This window comes from Caretta caretta, chromosome 5, assembly GCF_965140235.1.
Source record: "Caretta caretta isolate rCarCar2 chromosome 5, rCarCar1.hap1, whole genome shotgun sequence".
NCBI classification, from domain to species: Eukaryota; Metazoa; Chordata; order Testudines; family Cheloniidae; genus Caretta; species Caretta caretta.
The window spans coordinates 43032022-43054464 of record NC_134210.1 but is presented as its reverse complement, the minus strand read 5'-3'; the positions used below and the strand labels follow the sequence as shown (position 1 = coordinate 43054464).

General features: G+C 42.2%; 1 protein-coding gene and 1 long non-coding RNA gene across 3 annotated transcripts in view; one reads left to right on the top strand and one right to left on the bottom strand.

The window, feature by feature from the left end:
• Positions 1-13854, bottom strand: part of SREK1 (splicing regulatory glutamic acid and lysine rich protein 1) — a 60948-nt gene extending 47094 nt beyond the window's left edge. The window contains exon 1 of one of the 2 annotated variants that reach the window (XM_048851893.2): positions 13249-13854. In XM_048851893.2, the coding sequence (XP_048707850.2) occupies positions 13249-13409 (161 nt within the window). In that variant the 5' untranslated portion in view covers positions 13410-13854. The remainder of the gene's footprint in view (positions 1-13248) is intronic. The other variant, XM_048851894.2, reaches the window with a different exon arrangement.
• The window catches only part of LOC125637456 (uncharacterized), a 53296-nt gene continuing 44050 nt past the window's right edge, over positions 13198-22443 (top strand). Inside the window, exon 1 of the long non-coding RNA XR_007356944.2 lies at positions 13198-13334. This is a non-coding gene — a long non-coding RNA (uncharacterized LOC125637456). The remainder of the gene's footprint in view (positions 13335-22443) is intronic.

The window sequence follows — 22443 nt, the reverse complement described above, 5'->3', positions numbered from 1 at the left end:
CGTCCAGCAGCTCCCATTGGCCTGGAGCAGCGAACCGTGGCCACTGGGAGCTGCGATCGGCCAAACCTGCGGACATGGCAGGTAAACAAACCGGTCCGGCCCGCCAGGGGCGTTCCCTGCACAAGCAGTGGAACAAGTTTGGGAACCACTGGTTTAGGGTTTGCTGCTAACACCGAACTGTTAGGTTCATGTAGTTTCAACTGGAATGCATAAGCAAGCCTCTAGATAAGATGATGTCCGAGAAAGCTCCATGCAATCTTCTACTAGATCTGAGTACAATGGACTATTTGACCCATGACCACTGCCACCTCCTTTTTTATCTTCTGAATCATTCTTATTAGAAGAGTGGTGGAAAGCTGATAGAGAAGGCAATTCAACCATTTAGACATTTTAAAGTCAGCACATCCCGATAACTTGCATCCAAGAGTTTTAAAAGAGCAGGCTGAGGAGCCTGCTGAGGAGCATTCAATAAGCCTCAGAACACTGGAAAAGTTCAAAAAGATCAGAAGAAAGGTAACATTATACGGATTTTTAAAAAGGGTAAAAGGATGACCCAGGTAATTATAGTCCTGTCAGCCTGACATTGATCCTGAACAAGATAATGGAACGATTGATATGGAACTTGATTAATAAAAATTAAAGGAAGATAACGTAATTAATCCAAATCAACATGGGTTTATGGAGAATTCTGTGCCAAAAAATTAAAAGTTCTGAACACAGTATTTTAAAATTCTGCAAATGTTAGTCAATAAATAAAATGTGGTTCCAGCATGGCAGTGGGGAGCACAGGCCACTGACTGCATTGAGGTGGGAGATCACCCTGAAGCCCTCACCTACCCCGGGGCAGGGACTCGGCAGTGAGGCTGCACCTGACCCAGACACTGCAGGCCGGGCCTGCCCCTCTGTGCCAGGTGCACAAGGTGTGGGTGGGCAAGCTCAGCCCAGCAGGATCCAAGTGTGGAGGGGCTTAGTGTGAGGAGATCCAGGTATGGGGTGAGAGGCTTCTGTGTGGGGCAATCTGGGTGCATGTGGCTCAGTGGGAGATCTGGATGCACAAGGGCTTGTTGGGGCGGTTCCAAGTGCAGGGGCAATGGGACTCTGCAGGGGATCCAGGTGAAGGTGATTGAGGCTCAGCAAGGGGTGGTGTGGAGGGTTCAGTCGGGGGAGGAGGGGGTGAGTCCAGGTGCTGGGGAGTGGAGCTTGATGGGGTGGGGATCCAGGTGCAAGCTGCTTGGGGATCATTAGGGTGGGGGTCTGGGTGTGGGGGGCTCATCACAAGAGTCTAAGTGTAGAGGGGTAGAGCTTGTCAGGGTGAGGGTTTGATGGGCCTGCTTAACAGGGGAGCCCCACTTACTGCCGAAGGGATGCTGCATGATGGGCTCCCGCTTCCCACCCTGCAATTCCCCTATCCCCTTCTCCATCCCCCTGCCCCCCATTCCACTCTCCTTCCTTCCCCACTGCCTCTTCTTACCACCTTTGCTTCCCTCATTTCCCCCACCTCCCCCTTACCCAACCCCACCGTGGGCACTCACTGTTGGATAGAAAACAGGAAGGCTCCCAGCACACAGAAGGAGAGCATGACTGCACTAGAAAGCAGCGTTCAGTTGGCTAGCTCTGTGCTTGCAGAAATTGGGGGGGGGGGGGAGAGAACGACCGTGGCACGTAACCCTGTGTACTTCCCCATGCCTCTCCTTTGTTGGTGGCGGGGGGGGGCAATCCACCCCAAAAACTTCACGCATGGTCATCCCCCCCGACACTGTGCAGCTTCCCTTTGCTTCCCTGTCGTTTTCTGCAGGGAAACACAGGAATTCTGAAAGGCGGGGGGTGCGGGAGTGTGGATATGAAAGCTGAAGTTAGATAAATTCAGACTGGAAATAAGGCATAAATTTTTAATGGTGAAAGTAATTTACCAAGATTCTCCATCCGACAATTTTTAAAACAAACAGTGGATGTTTTCCTAAAAGATATGCTCTAGGAATTATTTTGGGAAGTTCTATGGCCTGTGTTATACAGGAAGTCAGGCTAGATGATCACAGTAGTCTCTTCTGGCCTTACAATGTATGAATCTATTAATTATATTTGTCATAGTTCTGAGGGTTGAAACTGCTTAAGATGTCCCACCTGAAAATTGTGGCTCTGACATGGTTGCCAGTGAGGCTTTAAGAGTTAATGAAGAAGAAGTTTCAAAGTTTTTTCTAAGGGTTTCTTCTATCACCTAGTCTGTTGAAGAGAAGTTAGGAAGAAATTCCCCTTAGCAGGAGTTACCACAATCTTTGCCAGGGATGTCAATACTGCATCAACTTTAAGGAAGATGAAGAAGTTGAAGAATTGAAGAACTTTTTGACTGAGCCTCCTCCTTTGTCAGGAGTTTCCCAAACGACTTCTTAAAAGGAAGAAAGAAGGTGAATTCTGATTTAATTTTATGTATCTGCTTTAGCCTGCACATGCATATTTACTCTATGGGATACTGCCTTCTTCCCTATTGTCACAAACAGCTAAGAGAAAGAGAGACTCCAGCTTCTCTAGTTCAGAGTTATTGCAATCCAAAACCAATTCTTCAGGAGAAGAGCTAGAATTCAAGGAAGGAGATTAGGATCTGGAAAGCATTGCTCACCCAAACAGTGAGATTTTTGGCTTTTACGGTTTACTTTTGTCTTTTGTGGGGGTATAGTCACACTCATAAGGAAGATATTCTTGTATTACCTTAGAGGACCTAGCTTGCTGTCAGAGGGGTCTTCAGCTCAGCAGGCTAGCCATCATCTGAAATGTAGGTGGAGAGAAAGAACAAGGACACGTCCCTAAGAGCCCAGATCTTTCTCTTGGGGAAAAACAATATTCAATTTTTTGCCAAGTGACTCATTTACCTACTTAAGAGATTAGGATGGGACCAGATGCCCTTCAGAGGTGGACTGGAGCAAGGGATCAGGTAGCTTTTCAGATTTACCCCAAAGTGTCTTGATTGGTATGAATTGTCTGGTTTGGTGAGACTCAAGAGCTAAAGAGGACTGAACAGATTTTGCAGTGGTGTCTTCAGAGGAATCTCGGTTGCTGCAGGGGAATGCAGAGGTTCCTAAAAGCCATCCAAAACACTGAGCCGTAGCAAAGCAACAATGGGTTGGGACCAAGCCTGGCAGAGCTTCTCCTCTGTATTTTCTGGGAGACTCCTCACATAGGGACCTCTTAGCTTGTAACTTGCTCTCTCATGATAATGCAGGAGGAAACAAACAGAGCAAAGGAAGGTAGTGGATGGTTCTGTTTGGGAAGTAAAGCCTCTGAAGCCATTTGGTTCCCTAATGCAGATGATGGAATGAGGTTATAAGATTCTTCTCACTGTTACCAATGCTTAAAACCAGGGAGTTCAGTGGGTAAGGGAGGAGTGCTGACAGCCAGTCTGCTGTGTGAGAGCAAGCCTTTGGGTCTTCTGGATGGGTATGAACTGTCTCCAGTACAGGCATTAAAAAAGAAGAGTCACAGTCTTGGACTGAAGGAGATGGTAGGACCCATAAACAGTCTATTAGCACAAGAAGCCCTGGTATGCGGAATATACATACACAAAAAATTGTCCATGGATGATGTTAAAAGGAAAATTATATATATTTACTCTCAGAGGCCGAGTGCTGGCACCCACAGGGGACAGACAGTGCCCCCTGGGGAGCAGACTCCTAGATCCCAGCTCACATGAGAGGTAGAGAGAGGGGTTCAGACCACCCAGATCCTGGTACATATACAGAAGGGGAAATGTGAGGTTAACAGTCACCTATATCCATTTTTCCCAGCTCATCTGCCACTCCCCCCCATGTGTACCTCCCCAGAGCCCCCACCACTCTCACAGCCCGTATTACCCATCCCCATTTATCCACCTCTTCTTTCACTTCCAAACCTTCATCTTACCCTTATTCCCCCAATTCCTCTACTCCCTTGCCAGCAGGTATTCACATATTTATTTTTTAAACAAAAATACTTTGATTATATTCCTCAAAAATAAAATCTAAAAAAGCCTTACTCAGAGATTTCTGCAATATGCCACCCAATCTTTTCCACATTGCTGCACAAGATGTGACCTGAACCAATGGTATGTCTGCACTATAAACACTACAATGGCAGAGCTGCAACTATGCTGCTGTAGTAGACACTTGCTACAGCAATGGAAATGGGTTTTTTTTTTGTTGCTGTAGTACATACACACTCTTGAGAGGTGGCAGCGAGGTTGACTAGGTGCATCTATAGTGGGGGTTAGGTCGACCTAACTGCATCTCACAGGGCGTGAAATTTTTCACAGCCCTGAGAGATAAAGCTAGGTTGACCTAAGTTTTAGGTGTACACCAGGCCTGATGTTGGCAGAATGGGTCATTTTCAAAGGACTACTGCTTATACTGCTGGTGTGAAACTTTAAAGACTAACAATTCTGTTTATTCCTCTGTCCACACATGCTCAATATAATCCATTAGGTGTATGAACAGGTTTGGGAGCTTTTGCATGACTAACAGGAGAAGCAACATTTCTTTCAAATGATGTTTTAATTTGATTTCCCCCTAAGGGCTGGTGGGTGCCATGCACTCTGTTGGAGTAATCCACAAGCACTTGAGACCTGTATGCAATGATCTAAGCCCTGGTTTGATTTGTACCTGTGAGCAAAAACAGACTGCCAAAATCTGTCCACTTTAAGAAAAGCCTCCTCTGATCCCCGAGGCTGTATCTCAGGAAGCTGTTGATCAAATGGCCCCAACATTGGGTCATTAGTCATACCCCATGTTGCACACCAAATTACAAGGCAATCCAACTAACCTGTAGATTTCAGAGCACTCAGAACAGTTAAGCTTTAAACAGAAAGCTGGTTTTAAGCTTAACTATAGCAAAGCTGTGACACTGCTACAATGACCAGATGCCAGCTGGACAGTGCCAGATATTCCAACCAAGCCCTTGTCCTCTTTAGACAGGGAAGTTGGGAGTAGGGTGGTCCACAGCCACTTATGCTGGGTTCTGTGACACCAATTCTCCTACAATCAGGGCATCCTTCTTCTACCATCATAGCACTGCAAAGGGGCTATATTGTTGGAAAGAAACTGAAACTATTATATAATGATCATTTCCTGAAAGAATGGAAAAAATTAAAGACTTCTGTCAAGCAGTAAGGAGTTCTCCCCTACAAACTTTTCATTGTGCTTCCTGGTGGAAAATGGGTTAAAACTTAATTCTTTCCATTCACTTCATAGCAATATTATGGGATAATAGTTATAGACCCATTTCTCTCTCTCTCTTTTTTTTTTTTTTAAACCCAAGTCCATATTTTTCTGTAAGCTAAAAACAATCAAAAGATAATCAAAATTAGTATCACACAAGAATAGTGTTGTAACTTTGAGAGATTTAAATATGTATATGTAACACTTACTTTAATTTAAAGATTGGACTAAAGATATGATGGATTGTACTGTGCAAAGAGAAAATAGAAGGATGATATAAGACCATAAGAGTGGCCATACTGGGTCAGACCAAAGGTCCATCTAGCCCAGTATCCTGTCTTCTGACAGTGGCCAATGCCAAGTGCTCCAGAAGGAAGGATCAGAACAGGTAACCATCCAGTGATCCATCCCATCACCCTTTCCCAGCTTCTGGCAAACAGAGGCTAGGGACACCATCCCTTCCCATCCTGGCTAATAGCGATTGATGGAGCTATCCTCCATGAACTTATCTAGTTCTTTTTTGAACCGTGTTATAGTCTTGCCCTTCACAACGTCCTCTGGCAAAGAGATACACAGGTTGACTGAGCGTTGTGTGAAAAAAATGCTTCCTTTTGTTTGTTTTAAACCTGCTGCCTATTGATTTCATTTGGTGACCCCTAGTTCTTATGTTATGAGAAGGAGTGAATAACACTTCCTTATTTACTTTTTCCACACCAGTCATGATTTTATAGACCTCAATCATATCCCCCCTTAGTCCTCTCTTTTCCAAACTGAAACATCCCAGTCTTATTAATCTCTCCTCATATGGAAGCTGTTCCAGCTCCTTAATCATTTTTTGTTGCCCTTCTCTGAACCTTTTCCAGTTGTCATATATATTTTTTGAGATGGGGCGACCACATCTGGATGCAGCATTCAAGATGTGGGTGTACCATGGATTTATACAGATGCAATATGATATTTTCTGTCTTACTATCTATCCCTTTCTTAATAGTTCCCAACATTCTGTTAGCTTTTTTGACTGCCACTGCACTTTGAGTGGATATTTTCAGAGAACTATCCACAATGACTCCAAGATCTCTTTCTTGAGTGGTGACAGCTAATTTAGACCCCATCATTTTATATGTGTAGTTGGGATTATGTTTTCTAGTGTGCATTACTTTGCATTTATCAACACTGAATTTCATCTGCCATTTTGTTGCCCAGTCACCCAGTTTTGAGAGATCCTTTTGTAGCTCTTGGCAGTCTGCCTGGGACTTAACTATCTTGAGTAGTTTTGTATCATCTACAAATTTTGTCACTTACTCTTTACCCCTTTTTCCAGATCATTCATGAATATGTTGAATAGGACTGGTCCCAGCATAGACCACTGGAGGACACCACTATCTACCTCTCTCCATTCTGAAAACTGACCATTTATTCCTACCCTTTGTTTCCTATCTTTTAACCAGTTACTAATCCATGAGAGAACCTTCCCTCTTATCCCATGACAGCTTTCTTTGCTTAAGAGCCCTTGGTGAGGGACCTTGTCAAAGGCTTTCTGAAAACCTGTGTACACTAAATCCACTGGATCCCCCTTGTCCACATGCTTGTTGACCCCCTCAGAGAATTCTAATAGATTGGTGAGGCATGATTTCCCTCTACAAAAAACATGTGTACTCTTTCCCTATAGATTATGTTCATCTATGTGTCTGAAAATTTTGTTCTTTACAACAGTTTGCCCGGTATTGAAGTCAGGCTTACCATAATTGCTGGGATCACCTCTGGAGCCCTTTTTTAAAATTGGCGTCACATAAGCTATCCTCCAGTCATTTGGTACAGAGGCCGATTTAAAATGATAGGTTACAGACTATAGCAGTAGTTCTACAATTTCACATATGAGTTCCTTCAGAACTCTTGGTGAATACCATCTGGTCCTGGTGACTTATTACTGTTTAATTTATCCTTTTGTTCCAAAACCTCCTCTAGTGACACCTTAATCTGGGACAGTTCCTCAGATCTGTCACTTGAAAAGAATGGCTCAGGTTTGGGAATCTCTCTCACATGCTCAGTCGTGAAAACCAATGCGAAGAATTCATTTAGTTTATCCGCAATGGCCTTACTGTTCTGGAGTGCTCCTTTATTATCTCCAGGGTCCAGTAGCCCCACTGGTTGTTTAACAGGCTTCCTGCTTCTGATGTACTTAATTTTTTTGCTGTTACTTTTTGAGTCTTTGGCTAGCTGTTCTTCAAATTCTTTTTTGGCCTTCCTATTATATTTTTACACTTCATTTGCCAGAGTTCATGTGCCTTTCTATTTTCCTCACTAGGATTTAACTTCCACTTTTTAAAGGATACCCTTTTGCCTCTCACTGCTTCTTTTACTTTGTTGTTTAGCCACAGTGGCACATTTTTTGTTCTCTTACTATGTTTTTTAATTTGAGGTTGTCATAAATATAAAGGGAAGGGTAAACACCTTTAAAATCCCACCTGGCCAGAGGAAAAACCCTTTCACCTGTAAAGGGTTAAGAAGCTAGGATAATCTTGCTGGCACCTGAACAAAATGACCAATGAGGAGATACTTTCAAAAGCTGGGGGGAGGGAGAAACAAAGCCTCTCTCTCTGTCTGTGTGATGCTTTTGCCGGGGACAGAACAGGAATGGAGTCTTAGAACTTAGTAAGTAATCTAGCTAGATGTGTTAGGTTCTGTTTGTTTAAATGGCTGAGAAAATAAGCTGTGCTGAATGGAATGGATATTCCTGTTTTTGTGTCTTTTTGTAACTTAAGGTTTTGCTAGAGGAATTCTCTATGTTTTGAATCGGATTACCCTGTAAGGTATTTACCATCCTGATTTTACAGAGGTGATTCTTTTTACTTTTTCTTCAATTAAAATTCTTCTTTTAAGAAACTGAATGCTTTTTTCATTGTTCTTAAGATCCAAGGGTTTGGGTCTGTGGTCACCTATGCAAATTGGTGAGGATTTTTATCAAACCTTCCCCAGAAAAAAGGGGGTAAGATTTGGGAGGATTTTGGCAGGGAAAAACGTTTCCAAACGAACACTTTCCTAATAATAATATTACCAGTGTTAGATGTTTGGTGGTGGCAGCGAAAGTCCAAGGGCAAAGGGTAAAATAGTTTGTACCTTGGGGAAGTTTTAACCTAAGCTGGTAAAAGTAAGCTTAGGAGGTTTCATGCAGGTACCCACATCCGTACCCTAGAGTTCAGAGTGGGGAAGGAACCTTGACAGAGGTATACATTTAAGTTGAGCCTCTATGACCAAAAATGATGGGAGGGGTGGGGGTGGAGTGGAGATTTACTTTATAATTTATGTAATAAATATTTAATCATCTGGAAGAGGCCATAATATTTTGATTCCTGATTAGAAAATTGGGGTTTTGCTGTACTTAATGTTATTTAGGTACTTTTATATGGTATCCATTGCTGAGACATCTGGGTGCCTGACAACCATTAAAACAGAATTATACTCTATACTTTCTTATTCAACTGATCTGCTCCTGATTCATGTTAGGAATCATATTTACTTTGAGCTCCAATCATGTAACTTCTTGTATGCAGATAGACCCTTGCATGCTCTGTCCATATATGAAGGCTGCTGCACCTTCCACGCACACACACACACAAAACACCCAACAACAATCTTCCAGAATTGAGGCTCTAGAGATCACAACATTGATCCTGTAATAAGATCTTCACAGGTGGACCCTTGTGTCCGCACGGATCCAACTGCAAGACTTCGATTTAAAATTAACTTGTATTGAATTTTATTACTATTAGCACTGTATAGCTTCCATAGCTGAGAGTGAGAGAGATGGATTATAGCAATTCTTGTGCATCACCAGCAGAACTGGAACAGAAATTAAAATCAATTTCATATGTGCAAACCCGTTAAAGGCAATGGGATTACAGAAGCACCTCTTTAGCCCTAATTTATCCTGCAGAAACTATTACTGGAGAGGATGCATACATGGGGAAAAAACCCAGGTTGACTCTCGGAGTTGAGATTTAATTTGTTAAATCTGGACATTAAAATATTTTTTATTTGCAAACTAAACATTCAGTATGGTTTCAATGACAGAAAATGAGTATTACTGAGATATCTTGAGCACATTACTTAATCTGTCTCTCTGCCTCATTTCTTCATCCAGAAAATGGGGATAATAATTCTCCCTTACTCGTACCCCTTTTGTGTGTTGTCCAGTTAGGTCGTGAGCTCTTTGGAATAGGGACTGTCATTTACTATGTGTTTCTACAGTGCCTAGTACAACAGGGTCCTGATCTCAAGTAGGGCCTCTACGCGCTACCATAATAAAACTAATAATAGAAACCCCCAGAGCCATTTTTAAACTGTCACTTTTCAGTGTGAAACAGCACTTCAAAAAATTTATCTAAATATTTGTCACTTAAGAGTTCCTATTCGTGGCAGAACCTAGGGTTCACTTATTCTATGCACTGAATTATGCCATTCACTTGGCGGTCTAACTGAAAAGAGCGTTGTTTCCTAAAAGTCATCAAATCTGGGCTCTGGCATGTCAGAGACTGTTTATTCCAAAAGTAAGCCCCTTAACTGAGAATGCCCTATCACTGTTGTTGGACATAACACAATTCCACGAACTACAAACAAGAGTGATCCTGAAGATCTTAATTGCCACATAGTGGACAGGTGATTTCTAAGATAACTGATATTGTGAATTCCATCTGAAAGTATGGGAGTTCAAAAGGGCACTGTCAAGTTAAAACAATGAAACTTTTTTTAAAAAAAAAAAAGTTATTTTTTCATCTATGCACCAATAGCTCAGACAACTGAAACCAGGTATTTTAAAATCTAATTTTTTTTAATCATCATTTCTGTTAGATTTATTTATTTATTTTACTTGGAAACTGAAGACAAAATAATCAGCTTCACTTTTTTGAGTAAATTTCACTTTCTTCTTCTCGGGGGCAGTACCATGCTGCCACACTGCCACTGAAATTGCTACAGCAAAATTTTTCAATTCAAATAAAAATTATCACTTGAATTTTTAAAAAATATCTATTAAAATATTATTCTATTTTGAACTCAAACTGCTTAACAGTGACCCTTTACTATTCATAGTGTGCACTTTTTTGTTCTTAAAGCTTTGAGGAAGATTCTTGGAAATGTACTTCCATTCTAAAATCTAAACCCAATAAATATGTAACAAAAAGAAAGCAGAAAAGTATTCTCAACATTCTGTACTGAATTCCTGTCTGACATTTGTTTCTGTCATTTTGTTAACAGAAAGGATTTTTTCCTAAATAGGTTTTTGCTACTAATGCATATATATTTTATTCCTTGTGCTTGTCTTAATGTTTAAAAAAGTGCTTTTCAAATTACTGCTGTGTGTAGAAAGCCTACTTTTAATTTATTTTAATTGTCAACAATAAGATAAATTAGTTAAAATCCTCAGTTTTATCTAAAATATTAATTGCAAACCATGTCAAGTTTTGGAACTCCAGTACCATTTGGCACTAGATTATGTAATTTTTTTTTTATTTTAAAAGTGGTTCAAATAAAATAAAATCTAAAACAAAATTAAAGAAAAATGGGAATATATCCTCTATCCTAAAACATTTCTGAACATAGAATAGATACACCATAGCTGAGCTTTAAATCCTTTTAATATGTACATGTAAATTAAACTGAAATCCACTACCACAGCAAATCTTAAGTTTTAAATATATACTACATATTGCATAAACAGATTTCTCTGTGGTGTGAAAGGAGCATCTACTTTGTTAAAATCTTACAACAATAATAAATGAGATCAACCGCTATCTCCAACCATACATTTGGAAGAATTAATTATTAATTAGCAAATTAATTAGCACATTAATTAGCAAATATCTGTAGAGCACTTAAAATAAAATATAGCATATAAGTGCTATGTTAAGGCTATTTTAAGTCTCTCCTTGTGGGTATAGAAAATTGTACTGTACGTATATCAATAAGATCTTAAATCTCATTTTGGATTTTTTTTAAACATTCCTCATTCAAACTGTCACCACCTAATATAGCTTGGTAACAGATAAAAATAATTTCACGAACCTACAGATACTTATTAAAGAAGCACATATTTTTGTTTTAAAAACAGACTACCTCCTGCATTTTGTCCTTTCAGAAATTTTCTAGTCCAAATTATTTCGTTGGAAGAATCCTTATTTCCCCTCTTCCTTCCCCCCTCATCCCTATTTATAGCTTTCAAACGTTCAGTGATACACACACTTTCAGTTTCAAAGGACAGATATGTCATCTGGAAAAAGTGCCTTCTCCTTTTCCTGTTTGCTCTGTGAAGTCCTACTCACGAGCCCAGCAAATATTTAAAAGGGACACATTCAACTTAAACCATCAAAAATAAAATCATGCTAATCTCTGAAAATGTTTTACTTACTGCGGTTACACATTCACATAAAACTCAAGACTATTACAGTTAGAAGAGATGGTTATTTTTCTCTTTTTTCAATCTTGTTTACTGTAATCATTTCAGAACACTTAGTGCAAGGCCAGTTTCACTGTTTAAAGTTTCAGAGTAACAGCCGTGTTAGTCTGTATTCGCAAAAAGAAAAGGAGTACTTGTGGCACCTTAGACTAACCAATTTATTTGAGCATAAGCTTTCGTGAGCTACAGCTCACTTCATCGGATGCATACTGTGGAAAGTGTAGAAGATCTTTTTATATACACACAAAGCATGAAAAAATACCTCCTCCGACCCCATTCTCCTGCTGCTAATAGCTTATCTAAAGTGATCACTCTCCTTACAATGTGTATGATAATCAAGTTGGGCCATTTCCAGCACAAATCCAGGTTTTCTTCCCCGCACCCCACCCCACCCCACACACACAAACCCACTCTTGTTAAACCCTGGATTTGTGCTGGAAATGGCCCAACTTGATTATCATACACATTGTAAGGAGAGTGATCACTTTAGGTAAGCTATTACCAGCAGGAGAGTGGGGTGGGGGGAGGTATTTTTTCATGCTTTGTGTGTATAAAAAGATCTTCTACACTTTCCACAGTATGCATCCGATGAAGTGAGCTGTAGCTCACGAAAGCTTATGCTCAAATAAATTGGTTAGTCTCTAAGATGCCACAAGTACTCCTTTACTGTTTAAAGTGATAATCACTTTCCCTTTTGTGTGGGCCTTTTACAGAGCAACACTTTAAAAACAACAACAAACCAAGACTGTAAAACAACAAAAACTGCTAGGTGGGCTTAGGGACAGATGTAATACCAGGAACTACTTCTGAACTTATATTCTTTATAAACAAGAGATGAGACTCCACCACCGGAGTGAGATTTAGCGCCAGGTGGTAGAGAGAAGACTCCCCCATTTGAGTGGGCTTTAGTTTAGTCCCAGAGAGGGAGTAAGAAACGAGCTCCCTTCCCCCCACCCCCATCGAGAAGGGGGGGGGGGGGGAGAACAGCTCCACTCACTGGGGAAGGGTTTAGGGCCAGGGTTAGAGTGGGGAGGAGGCTCCCCTCATTGGGGATAGTAGGTACAGTGAAGAGTCCCCTTACGGAAGGTGGGAGTGGGAGAGGAGGATTCATGACAGAGACCAGAGCGGAGGAAGTTTTCAGGGCAAGGGCCAGAGTGCCGGTGTAGGGAGGAGGGGGCTCCCCTCACTAGGGGGCTCAGGGAAGTCTCAGGCCAGGCACTCTCCGGAACAGCAGGCGGGGGACGACTGTGTTTCACTTTTCTACAGTCGCTGAGCCCAAGGCACTTGATGCGTGGGGAGCCTACAGCCCCAACTCCAGTTACTAGGCTACAGAGGCCGCTCTGGGTTGGATCGGAGACAACAGAGACCCCGCGGCTCCCTCCCCGTGGCTGGGGGAGGGGCAGGTTCCAGGCCACGGACGGCGGCCGCCATCTTAGCTTCGGGCAACATTCCTTCCCGCAGAGTGGCAGGAGCACAAATAAATGGGGTCACGTGACTCCATCTTCATGGAGCTGGGCTGGCCGCCCATCACCAAGATGGCCTCTGCGGCATCCCACAAGCCTCTCTGGGCCTCTCTCTTCCTCCCCCTCTCTATGGCCCGGGCAAGGCCTCACTTACTCCGGGGGATAAAGGCGCAGCTCCTCGATTTCTCCCAGGAAGCCGAAGAGCGTCCGCATCTGCTCGCTGGTTACCGCCGAGGAGAGGTTGGTGACTTGGATGACGGAAGTAGGGCCCAAGGGGAAGCCGAGCGGCACCCCGATTCCACCGCTGTTCATCATGGCGGCACCTACACAACCGCTCCGTCCTGTGCACTCGCAGCCAAAGACTCAGGAGGCGGGCCCAACCATAGAGAAGAGCGTGCGGTGCCTGTTAGAGAGTCCCGGCGTGGGGACGCTCTAGCCTCGACATCGGGTGCTCAGTGGCCGTGGCGGTTTTTCTCTCTCCAGCCTCCCGTAGCCCCGTGGGGGAGGTGTCGAGACGAGCGGCGAGGAAGGGCTGGGCCCGGGGGGAGTTGCTTCGTGCTGACGCCTCCCTCTGCAGATAGGGCCGGTCGCTCCGCGGGGGGGGGCCGCTGCGCCGCCCCGGCCGGGCGTGCCTCCTGGGTGCGGCCTGTTCCGCGGGTCACCCACCGGGCACGTGCTGCGCGCCGCCCACGGGGGCCACCACCCCACGCGGGCTCGGCCTAGCGGGCCGCACCGGGGCGGCCGCTGCCGAGAAAAGCGGCTTGGGCGGCGTTACGGGAGCGGCAGCCAGCCCCGTTCCTCGTGTGCCCTTGTCGCTCGGACAGCGGGTGGGGCTGAAGGCGTTACCAGGCGGGAGCCGCCGGCCCCGGAGCACGCGCCTGCAGAGGGTGAAGAACTTGGTCCGCTGGCTTTTTGAGTAACGGGGCCCTCCAGCTACCCGCGTTGGCAAGGGTCGCCTGTCTAAGGGGGAGCTGGGCCCCGTTGAGTTTTGGTTCCTTGCCCAGGCTGAGCTGTTCACAGGGTCTGTCAAGGCAAACCAACAATGCCTTTTTTTTGGCAAAATGAAAGGTTGAAAATACTTGGTCACATTGAAACAAGGGTTTGTTGCACTCAGATCCCGTCTTTTTGGTTTGGCCATTTTGAGAAAAGCAGCAGCAGCCTCCTGCCAAGTGGTTAGGGAGCTCTCCCGCGCAGGTTCAAGGATCTGAATTTAGACCTCATACAGTGCTAGGTAAGGAGATCTCCTGGTAGTGGGCTCTTTCCATTTCTCCTCAGAAGCGGTTCCACTTTCTATAGTCATCGGAGCAGGGACTTTGAAGGTGGATGCCCCACATCCTAGCTGAGGCCTACTGTACACCTGAAAACTAGATTGATATAGCTCAGTGGTTCTCAACTTGTGGCCTATGTGACATCCTCAGGGCCATACAGGTAGCACTAGATAAAGCCCACACTTCTAAATAGTAGGCCTGTCAAGCGATTAAAAAAATTGATTATGATTAACCCCACTGTTAAAAATAGAATACCATTTATTTATAGATTTTCTACATTTTCAAATATATTAATTTCTGTTACAACACAGAATACAAAGTGTACAGTACTCACTGTTTATTACAAGTATTTGCAGTGTAAAAATACTATTTTTAATTCACCTCATACAAGTACTGTAGTGCAATCTCTTTATCATGAAAGTGTAACTTACAAATGTAGATTTTTTTTTGGTTACATAACTGCACTCAAACAAAACTGTAAAACTTTAGCGCCTACAAGTCCACTCAGTCCTACTTCTTCAGCCAATTGCTAAGACAAGCAAGTTTGTTTACATTTATGGGAGATACTGACTGCTTCTTATTTACAATGTCACTTGAAAGCGAGAACAGGCATTTGCAATGCCAGCTACAAAAGTGCTGTGCGAGGTATTTAAGTGGCAGATATGCTAAACATTCATATGCCCCTTTCTGTTTCAGCTACCATTCCAGAGGACATGATTACATGCTGATTGCTAGTTTAAAAAAAAAAATTCATTAATTAAATTTGTGACTGAACTCCTTGGGGGAGTGCTGTCCTGTTTTACTCCCATTCTACCATATATTTCATGTCATAGCAGTCTCAGATGATGACCCAGCACATGTTCATTTTAAGAACACTTTCACAGCAGATTTGACAAAAAATGCAAAGAAGGTGCCAATGTGAGATTTCTAAGAATAGATACAGCACTCAACCCAAGGTTTAAGAATCTGAAGTGCCTTCCAAAATCTGAGAGGAATGAGGTGTGGAGAATGCTTTTAGATGTTTTAACAGAGCAACACTCCGATGTGGAAACTACAGAACTCGAACCACGAAAAAAGAAAATCAACCTTCTGCTGGTGGCATCTGTCTCAGATGATAAAGATGAACATACATCGGTCCACTCTGCTTTGGATCGTTATTGAGCAGAACCAGTCATCCACAGGGACACACGTCTTCTGGAATGGTGGCTGAAGCATTAAGGGACATATGAATCTTTAGCGCATCTGGCACATAAATACCTTGTGATGCTGGCTACAACAGTGCCATGCAAATGCCTGTTCTCACTTTCAGGTGACATTGTAAACAAGATGTGGGCAGCATTATCTCCTGTAAATTGTAACCAAACTTTTTTGTCTGAGAAATTGGCTGAAGTAGGACTGAGTGGACTTGTAGGTTCTAAAGTTTTACATTTTTATTTTTGAATGCAGTTATATTTTGTACATAATTCTACATTTTAGTTCAACTTTCATGATAAAGAGATTGCACTACAGTACTTGTATTAGGTTGTAATAAAAAATATAAAATGAGCACTGTACATTTTGTATTGTGTTGTAATAGAAATCAATGTATTTGAAAATGTAGAAAAGATCCATAAATATTTAATAAATTTCAATTGGTATTGTTTAACAGAGCTATTAAGATAAATTTTAATCACAGTAAATTTTTGAGTTAATCGCACGAGTTAACTGAGATTAATTGACAGCCCTAGTAAATAGGTTGAGAACCACTGATCTAGCTACATCACTCATGGCTCATTCTCATGTGCTTTCCCTGGCACAGTGATGATTCACTGTCATTCATGAATAGTCACTAGACCAGGGAAAACACATGTGAGCCTGCTGGTTTGGGTAGTCAGTTAGAAAATGGGAAACTTGGCACTACTTGTGGAAAGTGTGTTTTTGCAATACATGTGAAACCTTTCTTGGGTAAGTTGTAAAGAAGTTGTGAGGATAGTATGGCAGTTAAGTTAGTCAACTGTTGTGGAATCTTATTAGAGAAAGACTAAGGCAAGTGTGGCAGTGTTTAGTTATTGATTCTGAGGATAATTAGATTGAGAGCAAGATAGAGAGTCAATGAGGATAGGGTACGGAGTTTTAATGAAACTATACCACCAGAAAATTGCCTGCAGTTATGTTTAGGGCAACTCAGACCTGACACTCATCCGTGAATGCATGGGCATATGAATTTCTTCCCAGTTAGTCTAGGTTCCATAGAAACTAAGATTGAAGATTTAAATTTAATCCCGGGCACCTCCAAAGACCATAATAATCTTATTTAGCATGAGCACATTAAGAAACTCTTAGTTGGAGAAGTTTTTAAAATATTAGCCAAAATTCACACAGGCATAATTCCACTGACTATGGGTGAAGCCATCACCTTTGTGTTCTTCGCTCAAAGCAGCACTGGAAGGTTCATAATACTCTGTGATTGATGCATTACACATACACATAGACAACCTGCTAGCCACAGTCGCAACTGTTAGTGGAAGTGGACCACCCTTCTCTTAATGTCCAGCCCCTCCTTGCATCTCTTCTCTGGCTGGGATCTAGTATCAACAGCTAAGCTGGTACTGAAGCACTGAAATAGTAAACCTCATGGAAAAACTTATCTGAGGAGATGTCTGAGATGCCCTCCCTGGAGCCACTTTGACCATGATGATAATAAAATATAATCACAGCTTGCAGCTACACTCGCCTCCCCCCAACAAAAAAAAAAATACTATGTTTAACAGCCCCAACTACAGGGCACAAAATTGCCCATTTAAAAATAGTAAAAAGCAAATTTTATCCCCAAAAGAGTAGTGAGAAACAATTAAATTGTTGGCACCATAGACATAGAGACCAGAGGAAACAAACATTGGGTCTTGGTCTGGCCAAACTCTTCAAAGTAATATGTAATATTTTAAAAATCAATAGAAGAAATTGTATTGTCAAAGTGAAGGTAATTAAGCTTGTATCTAATATGGGAGGAACTGAAAATAATCAACTTCCTGGGAAACAGAAACTGAAAAAAATTCAAAGATGAAAACAAAAGCTGTAAACATTAAGAAAAAATCAGATGACTTGGAAATCCATTCCAACAATATCTGATCAACAAGTCTTCTTAAAAATATACATCAGGAAGAATTCTCAGAAAATGTGCCGAAATTGTTATTACAGCCAAAAGACTAACATCTCTATAACAAATGTGAGTCCACAGAGGATCTGAGGCCGGGGAATGTTAGTGTGCACCAAGGCCTACATTTGGGAGACTTCTTGCTCTGTACCAGAGTAGTCTCATTCTTGCACAAACTATAAAAAATGGACATCACATCATAATTCTTCTCATAGTTTTTTCTAAATTTTAGCACCAAAATACAAAACAACAGATAAACCTTTGAAGTGAAAAGAAAGTTGCATGTAAAAAAACTACTTAGGTTATGCTCTTCCCTGACAAACTAAAAACTGAATAAATTAATTAAAGTGCATTTTTAACACATCTTTTACGGGAGACCTGGAACTTCATAGATATTGCTGCAGCATGTTTCCCAGTAGGAGATGATTTAAACATTCAGTGAGTCTTCTTCAAATTGGTTGTAACCTCACTAGCATTGGCAAACATATCAAGTTTTATGCCCTTATAATGTGGGTGGGCAAACCTTTTTGGCCTGAGGGCCACATCTGAGTATTGAAATTGTATGGCGGGCCATGAATGCTCACAAAATTGGGGTTGGGGTGTGGGAGAAGGTAACTGGCTCTGGGCTGGGCGTGCAGGTTCTGGGGTGGGGCCAAAAATGAGGAGTTGAGGGGCATGGAGATGGGGTCTGGAGTGGGGGGCCTGAGGGCTCCGGCTGGGGGTGTGGGTGGGGATGAGGGATTTGGGGTGTAGGAGGGTGCTCTGGGTTAGGACCGAAGGGCAGGAGGGGGATCAGGGCTGGGGCAGGGGATTGGGTCATGGGGGGGGAGGCTGGCTCCGGGAAGGGGCTGAGGATGAGAGGTTTGGGGTGCAGGAGGGTGCTCCAGGCTGGGACTGAGGGGTTCGGAGGGCAGATTGGGGCAGGGGGTTGGGGTGCAGGAGAATGGCTCGGGTGCAGGCTTCAGGCAGCACTTACCTCAAGTGGCTCCCAGAAGCAGTGGCATGTCCCCTCTCCCGCTCCTACTTGGAGGCACAGCTAGGCAGCTTTGCTGCACGCAGCCCTGTCTGCAGGCGCCGCCCTTGCAGCTCCTACTGGCCGGCGGTTGGGACAGGCGGCAGAGTATGGAATGGAGCCTCCTGCCTGCCCCTATGCATAGGAGCCAGAAGGGGGACATGCTGCTGATTGTGGGCGCTGCGCGGAGCGCAGAGTGGGGCAAGCCCCAGACCCCGCTCCCCAGCGAGAGCTGGAGGGCCGCATTAAAATGGCTGGCAGGCCATCGTTTGCCCACCCCTGCCTTATAAGTTCTTATTATATACCCAGGTGTGTAGTGGCTGATAGTACAAAAGTTAAAAAACTACCAGACATTTTTAGGTGCCATATAAAGGCAGATGCTTTCTGCCACCTGAAAAGGGAATACATGTACATTCAAAAGTTCTGGGTACAGGTTTTAAAAGTACTGACAAGTGTAACAGGAGCTGAAATACCAGCCGCATAATAGCAATGTATGATGACCATAACAGGTGGGAAGTGTTTAGAAATTAAATTCTTTGTATTTCTGATTGTTAAATGTAGAATTACGATGAACTAGTTTAAAAATGCTATAGGTGAACCTGTGATTAATGGGTCTGATGAGTGCAGCATCTGTGGAAGACGTTATATACAGAAAAAGAAAGATGCCAAACATTTTCATAAATAAAGACAAAATATAGAGATTTGTGGCTCAAATAGTTAATACTAGTGTAATTCAACAATTATTTCAGATTTGACATTTAATCAGTTCCAAAATAAGTTGATAAATCAAACATACTTGAAAGGAGAAACTAACACACAGTTTAGCTTTTCAGACTAACTGAAAAAACTGGATAAATGTGTGAATGGAGAGTTAATATTAATATGTTAAAACGTTAATGTTGCATCATTTAAATTAGATATTTAAGATTTTTTTTAAAAAGATTTCCAAAACTTGCCTCTTCATGAAAGTTAAGCTCTATCAGCATAACCAGCAGTGCTTCTGCCTTCCCATTGAAAATCAGTGAGCTATTTTTGTTATATGAATGAAAACACTGTTAAAGGAAATTCCCAGACTAGCTTTGCTGAAGGAACAGTGGTCAAATTTGGCTTACAATTGAGGTTTTGATAAACATACTCATGAAAAATCATGCTCTTTGGATCCTGTGAATTGTCCATTTTAGCTCCTATCCGTGCAGTGATTGTGAAACAGACAAGTAAAACATTCACATACTTAGGTTAACTATAAAATAGTAAAAAGAAAAGGAGTACTTGTGGCACTTTAGAGACTAACCAATTTATTTGAGCATAAGCTTTCGTGAGCTACAGCTCACTTCATCAGATGCATACTGTGGAAGGTGTAGAAGATCTTTTTATACACACAAAGCATGAAAAAATACCTCCCCCCACCCCACTCTCCTGCTAGTAATAGCTTATCTAAAGTGATCACTCTCCTTACAATGTGTATGATAATCAAGGTGGGCCATATCCAGCACAAATCCAGGGTTGAACAAGAGTGGGTTTGGGGGGGGGGGCGGGGGGAGAAAACCTGGATTTGTGCTGGAAATGGCCCAACTTGATTATCATACACATTGTAAATAGAGTGATCACTTTAGATAAGCTATTACCAGCAGGAGAGTGGGGTGGGGGGAGGTATTTTTTCATGCTTTGTGTGTATATAAAAAGATCTTCTACACTTTCCACAGTATGCATCCGATGAAGTGAGCTGTAGCTCACGAAAGCTTATGCTCAAATAAATTGGTTAGTCTCTAAGGTGCCACAAGTACTCCTTTTCTTTTTGCGAATACAGACTAACACGGCTGTTACTCTGAAACCTATAAAATAATAGTGTAGGAATTCAATTACATTGCAAGTAGAAGATGTAGAATGCCTTGTCTTAGGGCCGGTTTCCATAACACATCATAGGATGACAAAATGATTCTGATTCTAAACTCAAAAGGCTCTGCCAAACTAAGCGATAATTAGCCTGAAAAAAAAATACAAAAAAAGGCTAGAATGATAATAGAAAGTAATAACTGCTACTGTTCACATGTAATCCTTACAGAGTCTGTGGGATGTACAGCAAGTTTGAGGATTTTCAGTTTACTTGCCTTTATCTACAGCAAAGTTTTCTTTGTATCACTGTTAAATTTGTTTGCTGCATTTGTGGAAAAATAATCCCCCTACAAGCAGCCTATTTCATTATTTCCCTTTGTGTCTCAACTGTTGAGTGCACACTGGTGCTTTATCCTAAAAGAGATCACAGGGAGTTGATTCCATGTTCTTTGTTTGCAAAAGACAAATTATTTGTGTTTTCTTCAAAGGTCATGTTTTCCTGATCTTTGGATGAAGTTCAAAATGGTATAATCAGAAAATGTTACCTTTTGTAAGTGATGATCACTCTCTTAGCAATAATGGAATTACAAATTTGTAATTCAGAGACAGGCTACAGTGGAACCTATTTTAAGTGACCAGCAAAGATTGCTTTCCTTCTAGAAGTGACCTTTAAAACAGGCTAGGGGTTGCCCCTTAGAGGTTGTTATTACCGCATTTTTTGCTGTACTTACAGAGGGAAAAGGAAAGTAAATACAGATAAAAGTGGGATAGGAACACTAAAAATGGTAGTTAACCTGTTTTAAACACGAAAGTTTATTTGCACCCAGGAATATCCTCTGCAGAGAATTTATGGAGTTGATATGTAAAGTCAAAGTTCTTAATCTCAAGCCATTTGCATTGGGCACACTCAACTTCAGATTTAACTATTGATGGACCACTCAGTCTTCACAGTACAACCACCACCATATTTTGTGACCAGTATAAAGTTCACCATCTCCCACAATACAACTATTTTTTGTGCATTCTAGGAAAATCTGGGCAGCTTTCCCAGAGTACCTCAGCAGGGAGAGATACAGAGATGATACTTAGAGAGAAGTGCCACCCGCATGTGGAATAATGTATTCTGAGATAGTCCACTGTAAAGAAAGCTATGAGGAAAAGCTGACCAGACAGATCAGTTATACAGACACAGAGGGTCCCGTCTATACTGCAAAATATACTGTGCTGAATGAGTTATATGAGGACAACTCTGTGGCTGCCTAAGCCTCTGGGCCATGATAGAACATATATTTAGTTGCCATGGTTACTAAACAAGTAAATGTGTACATATGGACACAGCTATGTTTTGAGTCAACCTGGTCACTAATTGGATACAAATCATTAAAAACTAGTGTAGACAGGGACTTTGGGTCAACAGAAGGCATCAGCATAGCGCTGACTCCTGATGCCTGTGCAAATGAGTGAAGTGACCATCATTCTGAGGTTCACAATATGGCGGTAGTGCTATGATTGTTGACATTTAGTGCTGGACTACTGCTCACTGCTAGCCTGATGTGAGAGAGGGAAAGAGAACATTAGGGAGAGAAAGATGAAGAGATAAACAGAAGTGAAGAGGGAAGGGAGATAGACTATATAGGACAAAACAGTGACCAAATGGTTTGTATCCTGCCATGTCTCCACTTTGAGGTATATGTAGCTGGTCAGAGAGATTATCTGTTTTAGAGTTTATGAAGTCCTGGAAGGGCGGGGATAAAAAAAAATTGAGAATTGGGCACTGGGAGAGTCAAGAGACTTCAAAGTAAGCAATAAGACATACTGTATACAACAAGAGCTGTTACCAGCCAGCAAAAGTCTATGAGTTTCAGAAGGGGCGTGGATGCACAGACCAGATATTCACTCTACGAACATATGAGTTTCAATACTACAGAAAAAAAAACTTATCAAAGCTGCATTCTCATCTTGACCTTCTGGGCTTCATTCTGTCCTTAGACATGCATGCACAGCTTCCAGTGATTTCCTGAAGGGCTGTATAGGTCTATCTGTGGCCTGCATTGGGCCCTTTGACTTTAGTTAGTCCCTTGAGTTACTGAACCCACATGCAGT